Source organism: Microcaecilia unicolor, chromosome 9, assembly GCF_901765095.1.
Source record: "Microcaecilia unicolor chromosome 9, aMicUni1.1, whole genome shotgun sequence".
Taxonomy (NCBI): domain Eukaryota; kingdom Metazoa; phylum Chordata; class Amphibia; order Gymnophiona; family Siphonopidae; genus Microcaecilia; species Microcaecilia unicolor.
In genome coordinates this window covers 3961491-3979881 of record NC_044039.1, presented here as the reverse complement: position 1 = coordinate 3979881, position 18391 = coordinate 3961491, and the positions used below count along the sequence as shown (strand labels likewise).

At 42.9% G+C, this 18391-nt stretch overlaps 1 protein-coding gene across 3 annotated transcripts in view; it reads left to right on the top strand.

Moving 5' to 3' along the window:
- Positions 1 to 18391, top strand: part of CRACR2A (calcium release activated channel regulator 2A) — an 80235-nt gene that overhangs the window by 7263 nt on the left and 54581 nt on the right. Inside the window, exons 2-4 of one of the 3 annotated variants that reach the window (XM_030214178.1) lie at positions 412 to 618; positions 829 to 988; positions 14670 to 14919. In XM_030214178.1, coding sequence (XP_030070038.1) covers positions 14707 to 14919 — 213 coding nt within the window. In that variant the 5' untranslated portion in view covers positions 412 to 618; positions 829 to 988; positions 14670 to 14706. Of the gene's footprint in view, positions 1 to 411; positions 619 to 766; positions 989 to 14669; positions 14920 to 18391 lie in introns of those variants that run through there. The other 2 variants (XM_030214179.1, XM_030214180.1) reach the window with 2 other exon arrangements.

The window sequence follows — 18391 nt, the reverse complement described above, 5'->3', positions numbered from 1 at the left end:
TCCTGATAAGGAGAGTGGGTGGGAAGGAACTGCATTTTAACCTGCTCTAACCACTAGGCCATTCCTGCGCTCCATCAGAGAAGGACCTTGGCTGGCCAACGACATGCCTGCAGATTTGTGGATGGAAGAGGAACCCATTTTATGATGGCTATATCTTTGAACCGTGAAACCCTCCTGCAGTGCGTGGGGCTGGTTATGTGAGAGATGGTTAGTGGTAACGGTTAATATTAGCAGGTACCTCTCCTTCCACAGTCTATGCCACATTTATGGCTGGGAATTTCTACAGCTCTTCGGCTTGCAAAGCATAGCTCAGAATAGCTGATGTGCAGTAACTAAATGCAATGCTGATGTTTGAGTCCTAAAATATTCTGGGAATTGTAAATCTCTATAACAAAGGCTGTTTTGATCCAGATTCACAGGTTCTGCATAGAAACCCCATCTGGAACTGGAAAAATAAGTACCAGTCCGTCCTAATAACTGAGCTCGATGGTCCAGTGGTGTAGTCAAAGACCAGGGGAGAATGGGACGAGCCCTATCCATTCTCGCAGGATGGTGGAATGAAACTACGTGGGAAAACTAAACTAAGAAACTTGAGAGACACTGAAGTATCCTGATGAGGTATGTCTGTCCCGTGTCCTACCAGAGACAAGGAGGAGGTAATGGAAAGGTTCCTCAATGTGTGTGATAAAAGGGTGGATCACTGTTTACCGATCACTTATTAAAACCTGACACTGCAAGTAGGCACCATCCAGACCTGCCAAGCACAGCAGAGGGATTCAGGAACTTCTGAATATTTAGACCCAGTTTTTTTTTTTTTTTTTTTTACAGAAGTGATTCCAGTCCAGGGACACCGGACGGACGTGCTAGCAATTTGGATTTCTGGCTGAGTCCAGACTCGGCATTGGTTTGAAACCCTCATCGAACTGCGTGAATTGAACCTGCAATTCCTGCTTCGCTTGGTGCAAGTCTGTTCCTGCACTGAACCAAGGTAATTTTGACAGACTGACAAAGGATGCCACTCTGTTTTGAGGTTATTACTCCTGAACAGAACTTCCCTCCTGATAATCCCCCCCCTCCTGCCCACAGGTAGATTCTCAGCAATTTAAACCTCCTGAGCAGTCAAAGAAGTGTCTGACTGTCTCTTTCGCACTGTTTATTGTTTTTTTAAAGGAAAGTGGAAAAGGGTCAAGAAGCTTCATAATCTTGCAGTCTAAATTCCCTAGAAATTTGTGACTGGAAGAATTTAGATTTACAGATTAAACCATTTAATTAATTCATTTGCAAAGATGTGGTATACCACCAATCACACTGCAAGTGCTGCTAAGTGGTTTGCAGTAACTCAGTGAAATAAAAGGTCAAAGAGAAGGACGTAAGGAGAATTAGAGAAACAAGAGGCAAAGAAGGAATCACGAAAGAAGGACAGGGGAAGAGGGTCAGGGAAAGAGAAATATTTGACATGGTTGCAGGTATGTTTGTTTGTTTATTTATTTATTTACAGCATTTATATCCCACAATTTCCCACCTATGGGCAGGACCAATGTGGCTTACAACAATCTACATAAAAACACAGCATGTCAGGGGTCAAACAATTAATGTCCTAGAAGTATAATGGGGAAAGGGCAAAGCCAGGTAAAGTAAAAGAGCAGAGGTGAGTAATGTGACACCTGGGTAAGACAGATCAGAAGGTAGAGATGCCTGGCAGGAGTGATGCGTTCGCTTTGCCAAACAGAAAGGTCTTGAGGCGCTTTTTGAAAGTATGGGGGATCAGTAGTAAGTTTCACCAGTTTAGGCAGTTCATTCCAGAGATGAGCGCTAGAGTAGGAGAAAGTTGATGCATAGGTGCTTTTGTATTTACTACTACTACTTATCATTTCTAAAGCGCTACAAGATGTACGCAGCGCTGTACACTTGAACATAAGACAGTCCCTGCTCGACAGAGCTTACAATCTAATTAGGACAGACAGACAGAACAAACAAGAGATAAGGGAATATTAAAGTGAGGATGATAAAATAAGGGTTCTGAACAAAATGAATAAGGCTTAGGCGTTAAAAGCAGCATCAAAAAGGTGGGCTTTTAGCTTAGATTTGAAGACAGCCAGAGATGGAGCTTGACGTACCGGCTCAGGAAGTCTATTCCAGGCATATGGTGCAGCACGATAAAAGGAACAGAGTCTGGAGTTAACAGTGGAGGAGAAGGGTGCAGATAAGAGAGAGATTTACCAAGTGAACGGAGTTCCCGGGGAGGAATATAGGGAGAGATGAGAGTGGAGAGGTATTGAGGAGCTGCAGAGTGAATGAACTTATAAGTCAATAAGAGGAGTTTGAACTGTATGCGGAAACGGATAGGAAGCCAGTGAAGTGACTTGAGGAGAGGGCTAATATGAGCATAACGGCACTGGCAGAATATTAGTCGTGCAGCAGAATTTTGAACAGATTGAAGAGGAGAGAGATGGCTAAGTGGGAGACCTGTAAGAAGCAACTTGCAATAGTCTAAGCGAGAGGTGATAAGAGTGTGGATGAGGGTTCTGGTAGTGTGCTCAAAGGAAAGGGCGAATTTTGCTGATATTATAGAGAAAGAAACGACAGGTTTTAGCAGTCTGTTGAATATGTGCAGAGAAGGAGAGGGAGGAGTCGAAGATGACCCCAAGGTTACGAGCTCATGAGACAGGAAGGATGAGAGTGTTATCCACAGAAATAGATAATGGGGGAGGAGGAGAGGTTGGTTAAGCCCATTATATACTGGGTAATGGAGGTTTAAGTACGTTCGTGAGGATCTGTGGGAGTTCCTTGGTGGCAAGTTGATTAGGGTGTCCATGTATGCAGGGGCTTCTCCATAGATGATTTTATGCACAAGAGCACAAATTTTAAATGTTGAAACAACCAAGTCTTAATCTGCTGTTTACATGTGGAGAGTGAGGGTGCAAGTCTAATTTAAGCGATAGAGAATTCCATTGCTGCAGCCCAGTGTAACTAAAGGCTGCGTCCCGTGAAATATCTGGGCAACAAATGAGAAGGAGGAGGAAGAGAACGAAGGACCTTTCGCGATGAATGGAGCATGCGTGAGGCGAATTAGGAATGGAATTTGAGATATAGTCTGGGGCAGATGAGGTTTATATTTACAAGTGCAGGCAAATCTGAACAGCACGCGCTCAGACTTACACACTGTGTAAGGTCACAGTGGGCACATAAATGCCAAAATTCCATCCAAGTGCTATTCTGTAAATATGCGTTATAATGCCTTTGTATCTGTCCATGGTGTGACCGCACCTCGAATATTGTGTTCAATTCTGGTCGCTGCATCTCAAAAAAGATAAAGTGGAATTAGAAAAGTGCAGAGAAGGGTGACGAAAATGATAAAGGAGATGGGAAGATTTCCCTATGAGGAAAGGCTGAAGCAGCTAGGGAAGGGAAAGGGGAAATGGGACTTGATATACGGCCTTTCTGAGGTTTTTGCAACTACATCCAAAGCGGTTTACATATATTCAGGTCCTTATTTTGTACCAGGGGCAATGGAGGGTTAAGTGACTTGCCCAGAGTCACAAGGAGCTGCAGTGGGAATTGAACTCAGTTCCCCAGGATCAAAGTCCACTGCACTAACCACTAGGCTACTCCTCCAGGGCTCTTCAACTTTGCGAAAAGACGGCTGAGGGGAGATATGATGGAGGTCTATAAAATAATGAGTGGAATGGAATGGGTGGATGTGAATCACTTGTTTACTGTTTCCAAAAATACTAGGACTATGGGGGCATGCGATGAAGCTACAAAGTAGTAAATTTAATACGAATCGGAGAAAATTGTTCTTCACTCAATGTGTAATTAAACTCTGGAATTCGTAGCCAGAGAATGTGGTAAAGGCAGTTAGCTTAGCAGGGGTTAAAGAACATCTGGATGGCTTCCTAAAGGAAAAGTCCATAGATCATTATTAAATTGACTTGGGGAAAATCCACTGCTTATTTCTGGGATAAGCAGCATAAAATATATTGAACTTTTTCAGGATTTTGCCAGGTATTTGTGACCTGGATTGGCCACTGTTGGAAACAGGCTGCTAGGCTTGATGGACCTTTGGTCTGTCCCAGCGTGGCAATACTTATGTACTTATGTATGTACATAGTGTGTGTTTTGTAGGTAGGCGGAGTCTGGCAGTGCATGGACGGGACTCATACTTAAAGTTATGCAAATATCATTGATACTTAGGGGCACTATGACTTGCGTCTAGGTTTGAATTTCCACGGTTACGTTCCTTTTTAGAACAGGCCAGAGTCATAGCACGGTATGTGCGGTGAGTGCAGCCACGCAGGGTGCAAGGGAGGCGGGGTTTGAAAATCACTCCCCATCTATTGGCTCCCTTGCTTTGCTGTGATGCAGTGAGATGGACAGGAGTGCCTGGGGGTGTCCAGCATGGGATGCCGCTGGAACGGGCCCCCGTTTATAGGTGCCTAGTTATAAAAATAATTCCACAGTGGAAGAATTCTGTATTGTAAAGTACTAAACATGAAAAAATATCAAAGCAAAGGAAACAGAGCCCTGATATATGTCACCTGTTCAGAAAGAGTTTACTGTTGTTACTATGAGGACAAAGCCACTAAGAGGAATCGTGCCACCGCTCTGACGTTTGTTTCTGTAAAGTCTGGATGTTTGATCATTGCCTTGCAAATACCGAAACCCTCGTGTTTGTTTATTTTGCTTTGTGCATACACCCTTGAGCAACCTTGCCTTAAACTGGGCAACTAGGTGACAGCAAGTGGCTCAGTGGTAGAGATGTGTCACCTACGTAACTGCCCTTTGGCATCTTGAAGGTTTCGAGCCGCCCAGGTTTACTGTGGGGAAGAAAAGTGGGTCATTGGCCCTAATAGAAGAGGGAGGAAGTGGGAAAAGGATCGCGGACTCCAGAGATGAAAAGGACAATCATATGCTTAAGTAGATTTAATGATCAAAGACTTGACACAACACTGTGTTTCGGCCCGAAGGCCTGCTTCAGGAGTCTTATAAATGATTAGATCTCAAAACTTTTCTTAGTAAATCAGGCAAGGTGGTCTTAAAAAAGACCTTTGTGATGGACATTGTGAGCCTTCAAATATGCTTGACTGAAAGTCAGATTCAAACAGAGTTCTCCGCATCCTGCAGATTTTTGTTGGAATCATTGGCCTTGAAACACGTTCTAGTTTGTGGCCTGTAAGGAAGAATTGCCTGCGTTAGGGGTCTAAGACAAATGAACATCAATAAATAAGCATTAAAAAACCCAATAACAAACATAAACCATAAATAGTCTAATAAGATTCATATAAATAATATTAATCATATAAAAAGTGGGTCATTGGCCCTAAAACATGCTTTAATTTGTGATCTATAAGGAAGGATTTACAGCCTGGCTCTGCCTCTTCCATTCCCATGAGTGTAGCTTTCAAAAGAGCCTCAAGTAGACAGTGAGTCATGAAAGTAGAATAGATGCAGGAATGTAAACTTCAACATGCTAAAATGCCAACTTGCCTTTAGTGCTTTTATTCCCAACCCACAGTAAATAGAATTAATTCTGATGGTTCAGAAGTAAAAGCTTAATGAGCAAGAGAATTAACTGGGAGCTGAGTCTGGGGGAAGTGACTTTGTGTGAGTGAGGACCCTTGTGTCAGAAAGGTGGGGAGGAATTGGATGCTTTCATGTCAACGCTGAAGGGTATTAAAACGCTGTGTCTACAGTGAGGCTTCCATTCAAGCCCCCATCAGCTAGGAAGGTTGTACATAAGGATATCAATAGAAATCAAACAAAATAAAACATGGAAAAGAAAATAAGATGATACCTTTTTTATTGGACATAACTTAATACATTTCTTGATTAGCTTTCGAAGGTTGCCCTTCTTCGTCAGATCGGAAATAAGCAAATGTGCTAGCTGACAGTGTATATAAGTGAAAACATTCAAGCATTACTATGACAGTCTGACAGGGTGGGAGGATGGGGGTGGGTCAGAGGTATGCATGGGGACATCAAAGCATATCATTGATATTCTAACAGGATGGGTGTGGATAGGTGAGGGGTGGGGTGATCAACAGAGACATACAACTTTATGGTTTATAATGGGCTAGGAACCCCAGATCCTTGTTAAGTCCTTTCTGTTGGGTGTTAAAATATTCAGAGGTCTTAAGTTCTTGTATGGTTTTAAAGTTACCTTTCAGGATTCTCACTGTGAAGTCACTGGTAGGGCAACCTTCGAAAGTTAATCAAGAAATGTATTAAGTTATGTCCAATAAAAAGGTATCATCTTATTTTCTTATCCATGTTTTATTTTGTTTGATTTCTATTGATAACCTTAAGAGTGGACTAACACGGCTACCACACTCATCTACATAAGGATAGAAAGCCTTTGAATTGATCTTGAATGAACAGTAAGAACAACTGTCCCGTCTGCTAGTCTAGAAACTACAGCTTATACAGCCACATAGTCGGAGTGCAGGAAGAGGTGAAGGAATGAGGGAAAAATAAGACAAGACCATCTTAGACAGGTGATAACTCAGATGTGGTCCTTTGAGTTCTAGTGAGAACATCAGGCAAACTCCTCTCTGTGCTTTCAAATGCAAATCTGGCAGAAGTCTTCAAATACTGGGGCACCACAAAGGAGGAAAGGGGCCAAGCTCTGTTCTTTATTGAGCATGAATTGTATTTCCCCAAGTATAATGAGTTCAGTTCTCAACTTCCAGAGGAAGCAGTGAAAGTGTCAGGCAACATTCACCCAGGGAACTTTTCCAGGCACTCTGTCCACAAGCTTTTGCCCCAAGGAGAAGTTGTGTGAACTCAACCAGTTGCCTGATCCTGGTCTCCTTAATGCTAGTCTTCCTTTTTAATCTAAACTGGCTGAGCGTCTTGTAATCTTCCCGAATCCTTTGACTTCTGTGACGGGGAAGGGATAGGACATGTTTTCTGATGCACTTAGACCCACTCGCACTCGCAGCCCCATTTTAGAAAGGACGTAAAAGTTGGAATTGAGACATCCAAGTCAGGACGTTTCAAGTTTCTTTGTGAGTGGCATAAACATCCATTTTGGGGGGAAAAAAACAGAGAAAATTTCTACGAGTTGAAAACCAACACATAAATGTGTGTAAACTGGCAGGTCGGTTATTATAGCCAGTTTAGAAATATAAATGTATATTTTCCTAATGCTGTCACAGAGACTGGTGTCCCTTGCCTTTTTGGCTTTATGGGGGGACAAAAACCACTGGGGGGGGGGGGGTTAAGAGGACAACCTCCCCTATTTCCTCCAGTGGAGAGCTGCTCAATTGGAGCAGCTTCCCAAAATCTAAATGTTCTTGTTGGTAACAGGTGTACATTTCCCTTCTGAAATGAGGAATAAATGTCTTATGAACTTACCACGCCCTAGTGTCACCCAAAATACACCCCGATCACACCCCCTTTGCCATTTGCACACGCATTGGTTTGAGACATGAATATCTCAGCTTTATAAAATGGGAACTTAGACGCTTATGCAAGAGAAATGTTATGTACTGGTTTGTGCATATCTCAGATGCAAACAGCCCTTCTAAAATGACCCCGTTGGGCATCTCAAGTGATGTAGCCAATTGGTTTCTTGAATTTTTATCAAATAGGCAGTAAAGTGTTAGGTTTGACCCATTAATTTCCAAGGCTTAGGTCTGTAAAGTGCTAAAGGATCCTTCCTTTTCTCTTACTTTAATTGATGTGATTCTACAGCTACTTGGGATAGTTGTTAGATCACTGGGGTGACACACTATAGCTACACAGATGCTGTTTGACTTTTATTCCAACTTGAAGGTTCCATCGACACGACATTTCAGGTGCTTTATACATTTGTTAGTAATTTGTCTGAACGCTAGCGGTCTTTAAAATGAAGCCAAATTTAATGGGCAAACCCCGTTCACATGTCCCAAGCTATGATCCATGGTTAGGTGCAGTTGGTTTCTCCTGGATCTGAATGAATGCAGTTTGGGATTTATTCTTGATTTTCTGATACCTATGACGGATCAGATTAATTCTGTAGTAAAAAAGAAAAAAGATTGTTAGACAAATTCAGCCTCTCCTTTGCCACTCTTTCAGACACGTTGTGTACCGTATTTTTCGGACTATAAGACGACCCGGACCATAAGACGCACCTAGGTTTTAGAGGAGGGAAATAGGAAAAAAAATCTTTTCAAGGGATATGTATGATTATTGATATGGTGGTAAAAAGACCTAAATCTTAATTACCGTATTTTTCGGACTATAAGACGCACTTTTTCCCCCCAAATTTGGGAGGAAAATGGGGGGTGCGTCTTATAGTCCGAAGGTAGAGATTTGGCTGGCTGGCGGGCTGGCTGGCTGGCAGGCAGGCCGCCCGCCCTCCCTCCCTCCCTCCAAGTTCGCGTTCACCCTCAGGGTTACCTACTCCCCCCTCCCTGGCCCTGTCACCACCTCTCCCCTTACTCACACGATCTTCCCTGGTGGTCTAGTGACGTCGGGGCAGGAAAGAGCCCCCTCTTTCCTGCCCAGCGCACTGCTCTCCATCCTCCTGTATGCATTGCTGCCTGACCGTCTCGGCGAGATTCAAAATGGCCGCCAAGAATTGAAGTCTCGGCGGCCATTTTGAATCTCGCCGAGACCGTCAGGCTGCATACAGGAGGATGGAGAGCAGCGCGCTGGGCAGGAAAGAGGGGGCTCTTTTCTGCCCCGACGTCACTATACCACCAGGGAAGATCGCGTGAGTAAGGGGAGAAGTGGTGACAGGGCTGGGGGGAGGGCGATCCCGAACTCGGAGGGAGGGAGGGCGGGCGGGCGGCCTGCCAGCCAGCCAGCCAGCCCGCCAGCCAGCCAAATCTCTACCTTCGGACTATAAGACGCACCCCCCATTTTCCTCCCAAATTTGGGGGGAAAAAAGTGCGTCTTATAGTCCGAAAAATACGGTAATTAAGATTTAGGTCTTTTTACCACCATCCCAGTAATCACACATATCCCGTGAAAAGATTGGAATGATAAAAGACCAGGCCACGTATGAGAAAGGCAATTTATTAACTTACCAATACAGTACACAGAATGAAAGAAAATTTCTCCTAGGAGTACAGTTAGCTTATACAAAAGTATCGGCTATAGACTGTCTCAAACATTTACTAATCAGGCTGCTGCTTATATGCTGTTTCTACACAAAGCCCTTTCACAAAAAACATTACTTCATTCTTTTCACTTATCAACTTTTTTTGTCTTGTGTTGTACAGCCAAAACCTCCCTGCTACATTGTTTCCTGAACTCCTGTACATACCATTCTAACTACAGTCATGTCTCTTAGTTTGGTCGACCTTCGACATCCCTTGATCCATGACCGTGCTGCCATTTCTTCAGTTGTCTTATCTTATTTGGATTATTCTAATGCTGTGTACATTGCCTGCGTTTGACGGTTCCACTTATTCTAGAAGCAAAACTTTCTACCGTCCCTTTCTCCAATAAACTTGATTGGACAAAGCTTCGCAATTCTGGAGCTCACAGCTGTTGTAGCTAAAATCTGGTTTCCTAGTCGGCTTTCACGTAGCTAAACTTTGGCCTAAAATCTTTTCAACTGAAGTGGTTCTAGACATTGGTGGTTCTATGGACCAGTGGTTCTAAATATTGGTGGTTCTAGATATTTATTACTCTTTGGTAAAGTCTTAATTTTGCTTTCTAGTCTATTTCTGTTCTAGATATAATCTAGAGAGCTGGATTTGAGGGGTTGAATAGATAAGGATTACGGCAAATGTATGTCAACATGTATGTTGCACCTTAATGCAGCACCATTTGTAATTCTGTTACCCGGAAATGGCAACCACCACTACGGCAAATGAAAGCCACATTGAGCCTGCAAAACGGTGGGAAAATGTGGGATACAAATGCTACAAATAAATAAATAAATAAATAAAGGATGAAGGTAGGATGTATGTTTAGGTCTTGTAGATATTATGCAGCTGTTGTTTTGGGTAACTTTAATTTTCTTTTATAATTATTCGTGTTGTAATCTGCTGTGAACAAGAATGTGTCTGGTAAACTCAGAATAAAAATGCAGATTTAAAAGCTCACACCTGGAAGCAATGGAGCCCTTGTGTCAGGAAGTGCACTGGCAGCTCTGTAGTATTATTAGAGGGGTCACTGTGTATTTTGAGATTTCACTCTGGACTGGTTATTTATTTTCAAGAAGCAGAGAACAAGACATCAAGAAAATGCTGTAGAGAATATTTTTGAACTGAAATAGTACATTATTTTGGGCTTTCCTCCGTTCCTTGTATAACTCTGTGTGCGTCCCGTGTTACCTCTGGGTAACTGCTTTGTTCTTGTACAAGACATTGATTATGAAAACCTCAAAGGAGCTTGTTGATTAGGAAGTTCAGGATAGAATAACAATGAGCTACTTCATTCAATGTTTTATATGGTGGATGTGACTTAGAAAGATCTGAACCAACCAACGTAGCCTTGGAGAAGTTGCACACCAGTACAATAACCCAACTCAGAAGGGTCCCCTCTAAGGATCCTAAGAACCTCCTCTTTTCATTACTACCAGTGTTCAAATGCTAGTTGCATTGTGTCTTACATATGCTTTGTTTATCAATGGCGGAGTTCTGAATTTAGGTTATCAGAGTCATATTTGAAAAGCAAACAGGGTGGAGTATTTTTGAACTGTGCATAATCCGTATGGCGTAATTATGACATTATTAAGCAATAAATGTCCTATTTTCTCTTGCTGCCTTATCTTTCCCTTTCATGTCTATGGACAGCTGGAATATCTGCACTGTTTCAGTATCTGACCTAGTCTAAAAATTGGCAAAGTACCTGAAAAATGAGCTCCTGAAGGGGTGAGGGAGAAGAAGCAACTGGGTTTTGCTGCTCTCCAATTTCAACCCATGGATGGGTATAATGTGGAGAGGAGGCTGATGAAGCCAGGTAGGGGAGTGGTAGTAGGTGGGCAGGAGGAGGGGGATATTTATTTTCACTGATTGGATGGGCAGAAGTGAGAAAGACCTACACCTGATACTGCTCTCAGCCTCTGGGATATAAATAAATATAAAATATTTCTTTTCATTTTGTTTTTTCTTGTCTTTTTGCTTAAATTCGTTTTAATCTAATTTAATCCCAGTTGGGAAAATCCATACTCATTGCATGTTAAATAATAATAATAATGATACTACATCATAGCAATTATTACATAAAAGGGTAAATGCCATTCAAAGCATGTTGGATGTAAAGTCTGTAGGTACTTGTGACCCACAGACTTTACATCAGTTTTCCGAGGTTGGAAGTAGGGAATGCAAATTGACGTCTTCCATTTGTGCCACTAGATTTTCTGTGAAAGCTTAAACATGCATGATGGGAATTGTGTGTGAAGGTTCCTTCTCTTCCCAAACCCAGATCCTGGGGACACCATCCCAAATACATTACCCTACTAGCACTGAGACCCAAATCACCACAGTCATTAGAAATATAGAAAATGTTGGCAGAAAAGGGCTGTTTTGACCCACCCAGTTGGCTCATTTGTACCTGCTGACATTTTGTCAGAGGTCTGACTAGTTTTGTCATCATCCTCCTCGCTGTCCACTAAGACCTCCATGTGCCTCTCGTACGTACGTTTAAACACTACCAATGGTTTGAAGCTTATAACTGTAGCTGGAAGTCTGTCTCATGCATCCACCACCCTCTCACCGGAAAGGTATTGTATATTTTTGTATCATCTGCAAAGAGGCAAACCTTACCATACAACCCTTCCACAATATCACTTACAAAAATGTTAAAAAGAACTGGAACAAGAACCGAACCTTGCCACACATGACTGGCAACATCCTTTTCCTGAGAGTGAGTTCCGTTTACCGCTACCCGTGTCGCCTTCCTTTCAACCAGTCTCTAACCCAGTCAGTCATTTTACAGTCTCTCCTGAGCACACTCAAATTATTTCTAAGTTGTCTATGCAGAATAGTGTCAAGGGCTTTGCTAAAATCCATATTTAGCCTTCTCCCTCATTCCAACTGTCTTGATCCAGCCAAAGAAATTATTCAGATCTGTCTGATAAGATCTGCTGTCTTGGGTCCTGTAATCCACTGGATTTCAGAAACCTCAGTGTTTCCATTAAGTTACTCACCATGGAGGTCAGATTAACAGGCTTGTAGTTCCCAGCCTCCTCCTTACTTCCACTTTTGTGGAAAGGGACAACATCTGCCATTCTCCAGTCCTCCAGAACCACTCCCAACTCTAGAGAAGCACTGAAAAGGTCAGACAGCGGAACTGCCAGAACATCCCTAAATTCCTTCAGTACCCTCAGATGGAGCCCATCCGGCCCCATCGCTTTGTCTATCTTTAGTTTAGCTAGCTCATTATGAACGTAGTCTTCTGAAAATCGTTCAAGGTCCTCCATACTTCATTCCTATTTGTGTTTGTCTTCTGTAGTCCTGCTTTCATCTCTTTACTTATGAACACAGAGTTCCCACTATTTCTGTTTCGTTTACTGCTTCCTTGTTCTCTGTCTACAACTCTTTGATCTACACATCAAAATCTATTGGTGATTCTGTCCTTTCAAACATATTTGTCTTCATAATATATGAAGTTCTATTTTCAGTACTATGGGTCCCTCATTTTGAAATTTGTTACTACTTGATCTTTGGCTAGAGTCTTCTTATCCGAAATTTATAAGCTGTCTTATAACCTTTCTCTTTTCTAAATGCTACTCTAAGTATGGTTTTGTGGATTGTCAAGTGAAGCGGGGCGGGGGGGGGGGGGATTTGATCTGGAACATATGCCAGAGTTGAATATAATGGATTTCTTTTCATCTGTTATTTTATTTACTTGAACTATATATTGTTTATTTTTATTTGCATTGTATTTGCATTGTGTACTGCTCAGGAGGCCTCCTGTTGAACAATATATCAAATTTTAAAATAACTTGAAACTTGACATCTCTGATATTGGGTCATGAATTTTCAAGGTGTCTTTAAATTCCACTGGAGCATCACCTTCCACTTCCCTCTAGAATCCCCAAAATTTTCAGATTGTTTCGCCAACTCTTCCTATTTATATCTTTAAAGTCCCTTTTTAGTTCAACAGTGATTTTGACTTTACCTTGCAAATGTGCTCAGCCTTATCTTCCATAAATCAACTTCAATAGACCCATATAGAAATCTCAATTCCAATATACGGGGGCAGAATACAATCTCTTATAGCCCAGCATTTGATACTTCTAAAATCCAGAGTTAGAGCAGGTTTTTTTTAGAATGAAAAGTCATAGACCTCAGTGACGACTCATTTTATAAGAGCCAGATCAACTCTTAGCTCGCCTTGCCTCCTCACCGGTCTATAATGACTTTAACTTTGAGCTCACTTATCTTCCAACAAGGACATTCTTTCTCCCATTAGAGAACCTCTGGTTTAATGTCTAAAATTGCTGCATGATTCTGTGTCATTAGTATCTTTAGGGATTGGAGCATCCTCATGATTGTGGTGAAGGACACTTCATTTTCTTGCTCTCAGCCATTTTCTCTGGTGATGGAGGATCCAAACAGCAAAGGCTTCTTCTATTTCACTTAATTTATCATTTCATTGTGACATTTATCCCCAAATCTGAGGAAGTTTGGATATCCTGTGATTTGGGTTAGTTTCTCTATTTATAAGTTTTTTTTTCAACTTACTCATGGGCATCAGAAAACAAATTCCCAATGAAACATCCCTCTGGAATTGCACTGGTTAAAAACTGCAGATTACCTGCCGTCTCTTAGAATCTCTGCCGTATTTGCTGAGCCACTGGCCAAGCAGAACTAGACATATTTACTGAACCCTGATGATGGTAGCAATGATCTGCATGAATACTCCACCTTTAAGTTAAATAAAATTCAACTAGCAGTGCAACGTATCACTTCAGAAACATGCAAACAGTCACTTGTAGGCAGGGCTTTTTTTTTGAAGGGGTACTTGGGGGTACTGAGTACCGGCACCTTTTCCATTGTTTACTAAAATTGACCCATGGTCCTCAAGTTTTAACGAAAGAGCTCAGGCTCTACACACCAATTCTGCCTTGTCATAGATTCTGTGACTGGCTGCAGGGGGCCTGGCTATTGTGGGGTGGGTCCCTCAGTGATCACCCCACCCCTGAAGGGTGGCCTGGCATTTGAGTACTGGCACCTTTTTCACTGCTTGTAGGGTGGTTGGCCTTTCTGCATGCTTCTGACACCTGGACCACATGAAACCCTACAGAGGGAGAACTGGAAATAGAGGTTGATTTTCCCAGGATCACTCGGAGAATCTGACCCAGTGCTGGGGCTTCTGCTCCTGAGAGCTGCACCTGTCCGAAAAGACTGACAGTGGCCAGGCAAAAGTGCAAGCTCGGTTTGTGTCATCGTGGAAAAGAAGGTAATGAAAAGCATTTTAATCATTGTAAATGTTCCTTTATGAGCTTTTGTGTTTTCATTTGGTCTGATGTAGTCAAGTCTTTTAATTTACTCTTTTAACATACGGTGATGCTGAGACATGGTAATTACTTTCCCCTGCTTCTTTTGCCATTGAAGTTGGTTGTGCAGGCTCACCCAGTCCATTAAAAGAAAAAGGCACTATGGCATGGGTTATCAAAGAGCTCTTTTCTTCTCCTCGGCTTTAGTGGCTAATTAAAGAGATGGTTGCTAAGAGATGATGAGACGCATCACTATGGGACTTTGATGTACTCTTCATATCTCCAGCTTCCAGGTCCCAGACCACCACTGGAGATCCAACACGATGGCCGCATCGGAAAACCTTTCCATGGCCAGACCTGGACAAGCCACCAAAAGTCAAGGGGGTCGCGCCCCTCCTGCACCCATGGTGGAGTCAGGGGCAAAGGTGCCCAGCGAACAGGACCCAGGATTACTGGCTATGCTGGGCAAAGCACACGAGTTCTTTCAGATCTGTGACATTGAGGACAAAGGCTTCATCACACGACGGGAAATGCAGGTAAGAAATTCACTTCTTTGTAGCAAAACCCAATGGTTTGCATGCTCCGATCCACTAGGCAATCAATGTGCTCATTCCTCATTAGACCGAATGGCCTGGAAGGGAGTAGGTGGGGTGTAACAGTGGCAGATGTTATAGAGAAGGGCCAATCTAATGTGTTCAGAGTTGCTTCGTTCTTGCTATACTTTAGCCTGTGTGATTGTGGTTTCTCTAGGAAAATTATCAGTTCAAATTTGTTAGATATATTGCAGGTAGTTTCCACAGTTTAGTGCATAAATATCGAAGAGACTTTGGAAGCAAAACGTGTTTTGTGATGAGTGTGTTGTACACACTGGCCAGCCTCATTTCCTTGTGTTTTTGTTTTAAATTTTTTTCTTTATTGCAGTTTTTAAACAAATATTCCAAGTAAATAACTTGCACAGAATATCAGACACCACCCAAAATAACTTCTGAAGAAGACAAAAAAAAGTACAAACACTAATAAAAGCAGTAGCTGATTCCAGTCCACAAGTTTAAAGGGAAGGAAGAAATCATCTATTAACAAGGAAAAAAATGCTTTGGATATTTACCAACACTTGTAAAGGAATTAACCCTTGGGTGGATTTAATATAAAAATTATAAATATAAATAAATATAAATATAAATATAAATTATAAATATAAAAAAGCAATATGGCTAATACAGTCACGACTGAGGGTCCTCTGAATGGGTAGAAGAGATCTGACTAGTAGCCACAAACTTATTACTTAGGAACACAGTCCACTGGGAATGTTACAAATATATAGGTTTGAGATTGATATTTAACTACACATTTACACAGAAATTTCATGCCCCCTGTTTACAAAGCCGCACGGCAGTGCCGACAGAGCCCAGTCAAAGTGTGTAGCTTTGTAAACAGGGGCTAGGAATCCTTCGAAGAAACCGGCGTCTACATTTTTGTGTAGACGTTGCAACATCAGGAAATACTTTAAACATCGTACTTCCAGTTTTTTGTACTTTGAAGGTTCAAGTATAATTTTCATAACAATCCCTATCATAGTCCAAAGCCAATGTTGCTAAAAGAGTGGAAGATTCCTAAAAAACCTGTCAGGTTCAGACTATCCTGAGATATTGGGGCCAGAACATCTACCCCATTCACCTCTTTCTTTCCTCCTAGCAGATGGCAAATAAAAAAAGCTCTGGAGACTGGAGGTAAAATCTGAGGGAACTTTCAAAACTTCCAATGTATAATGTTTAAACATTTCCCGGAATTCTGGGAAAATTAATCAAACAAAGATTCTTCTACATACTGCGAGGGAGAAGGAAGATGGACTGGAAGGGCCCTGCCACCTTGAGCCCCGTGCTCTCCTACCCCTTTATGGAATAAAGACAGCATAAGAAAACCAGTTGTGAGTAAACTTGCAACCAACAGAGGGCACCCAGGGTCTTCTAGTCTAAGGTTGCTATTTACCCAAAGAAAGGCAAGAAGGTTAAGGAAAGATCCATGTTACCCAGGCTGGTTGGGAAGGAACTACCTGAAAAGGGGGAGGGTTTTAAAACTCCTAGAACTTAGGACTTGGGGAGGGGGGCAGGAGGAGCATTTTCCCCAATCCATGGAAGTGGAAGCCACTAACACTAATATAAGTGATTGTGCGAGGGTTCTGCTTCAGACCTAGGCTTGTAAGAGGGTCCAAACAGATGTAAACAAAAACTACTCAGAACTCAAAAATGTCTATTTCATTAGTATTTTCATGGAGAGAAACTGTTTGTGAAGCAGGGAATTTGGAAACTTTCTTTATTGCCTAAAAACTGAACCATAGACTGTTTCCCTGGTAAACTCGGTTTCAGAAAGAGGAAGAGACATTGTGGTTTTAAAGAAAGGGGCCTTCTTTTGAAAAAGCAGTAAAGGGAACTGCTGTGGAGAAGCTAGGGTTACCATATTTTGTCCTCTCAAAAAGAGGACACATGTCCCGCCCCCTGTCCCGCCCACACCCCACCTCTTTCACATTCTTGCCCCACCCCCTGGCACATATTCCCTTCCCCCAGGTCACATATTCCCCTCCTCTGCCCCCCGTCACCTCCCCTCCCCCGGGTCACCTCCCCGCCCCTTACTTACTATCTACTGCCCTGTTGGTCTATTGACCTCTTTGGGGCAGGAAAGAGCCCCCTCTTTCCTGCCCGGAGCTCTGTCCTTGCCCTGCATCCTGTTGCTGTGACGGTCTTGGGATTCAAAATGGCCGCCGAGAGTTGACATCTCGCGAGGCTGCGTCAACTCGCGAGGCAGCCATTTTTATCCTGAGACCGTCACAGCAACAGGATGCAGGGCAAAAGCAGCGCTCTGGGCAGGAAAGATGGGGGGCTCTTTCCTGCCCCGAAGAGGTCACTAGACCACCAGGGCAGTAGATAGTAAGTAAGGGAAGGGGAGGCTAGGATAGGCCCACCGCCCACCCATTTGTCCAGAAATCCGGACAAATGGGAGGATTGGCAAAACCTGTCCAGACGCCCGGACATGTCCTCAAAAAGAGGACATGTCCGGGTAAATCCGGACATATGGTAACCCTAGGAGAAGCTCATTTACATAAAGCTCCCATAGTTCTTGATTGGGCTTTTGGCGGGGGGGGGGGGGGGGGGATTCTGTACAAAGGAAAGGAACAAAATAAACACATAAACTTGGTGGCAACATGCACCACTTTGGCAATATCTAGGTTTCAGATTCAAGTTGTGATGTTTGACTATGACTCCTATTTTGCCCTGAGTTAAAGGGGAATCCAAAATACTGACCCTGGAAAGGGGAACATGCTCTATGGCAGGATTAATCAAGAGCAAAATCAAATATCTTTAACAAAAGTCCTCATATTGTTAATATGGTACTTCAGCCCATTTTGCATCAAACTTGACTTTATGGTTTTTCAATGTCTCTTCAATTCAGTACAAATTTGTTGCCAAGATACAAACTTCGGACCCATTGGATCTTTCCAAGCTCTAGCAAAAGTCATCTTGGAGGCCAAAAGCAACGATAGAGCTAGCTGTCCGAGTGGTAGATAAGGGGGTGAGGATGGTAACAAGCCCAACAATTATATCGTAGGTTTGAGTTCCCAGTGAACATCACTCCACAACTGTGCATCACGGCACCCTGGTGTGCCACAGCAAATTTGCAGGGGTGTCCCGGCAAATCCTGAACTCCCTCCCACTGCCTCCCGAACCGCTGCTGCTCCCTCATTATGTCTCTTTTTCTCTTCCCTTCCCCGTGCCCTGTGAGTCCTGCATTTTTCCTTCTCCCTTTCGCCTGCTCTCCTCTGTAGCCCCAGGCTCCATACCACTCTGGTTGCAGCGATTGAAACAGTTTTCCAGCAACGTCGGAGCTGCCCTCTTCTCTGGAGCGTCCCGCCTACTTTGATGCAACTTCCTGTTATCTGCATAGGCGGGAGGTGCCTGAGAAGAGGCCCCGAGGCTGACGGAAAACTTTCTTAATCATTGTCAGTGCTGGAGAGGT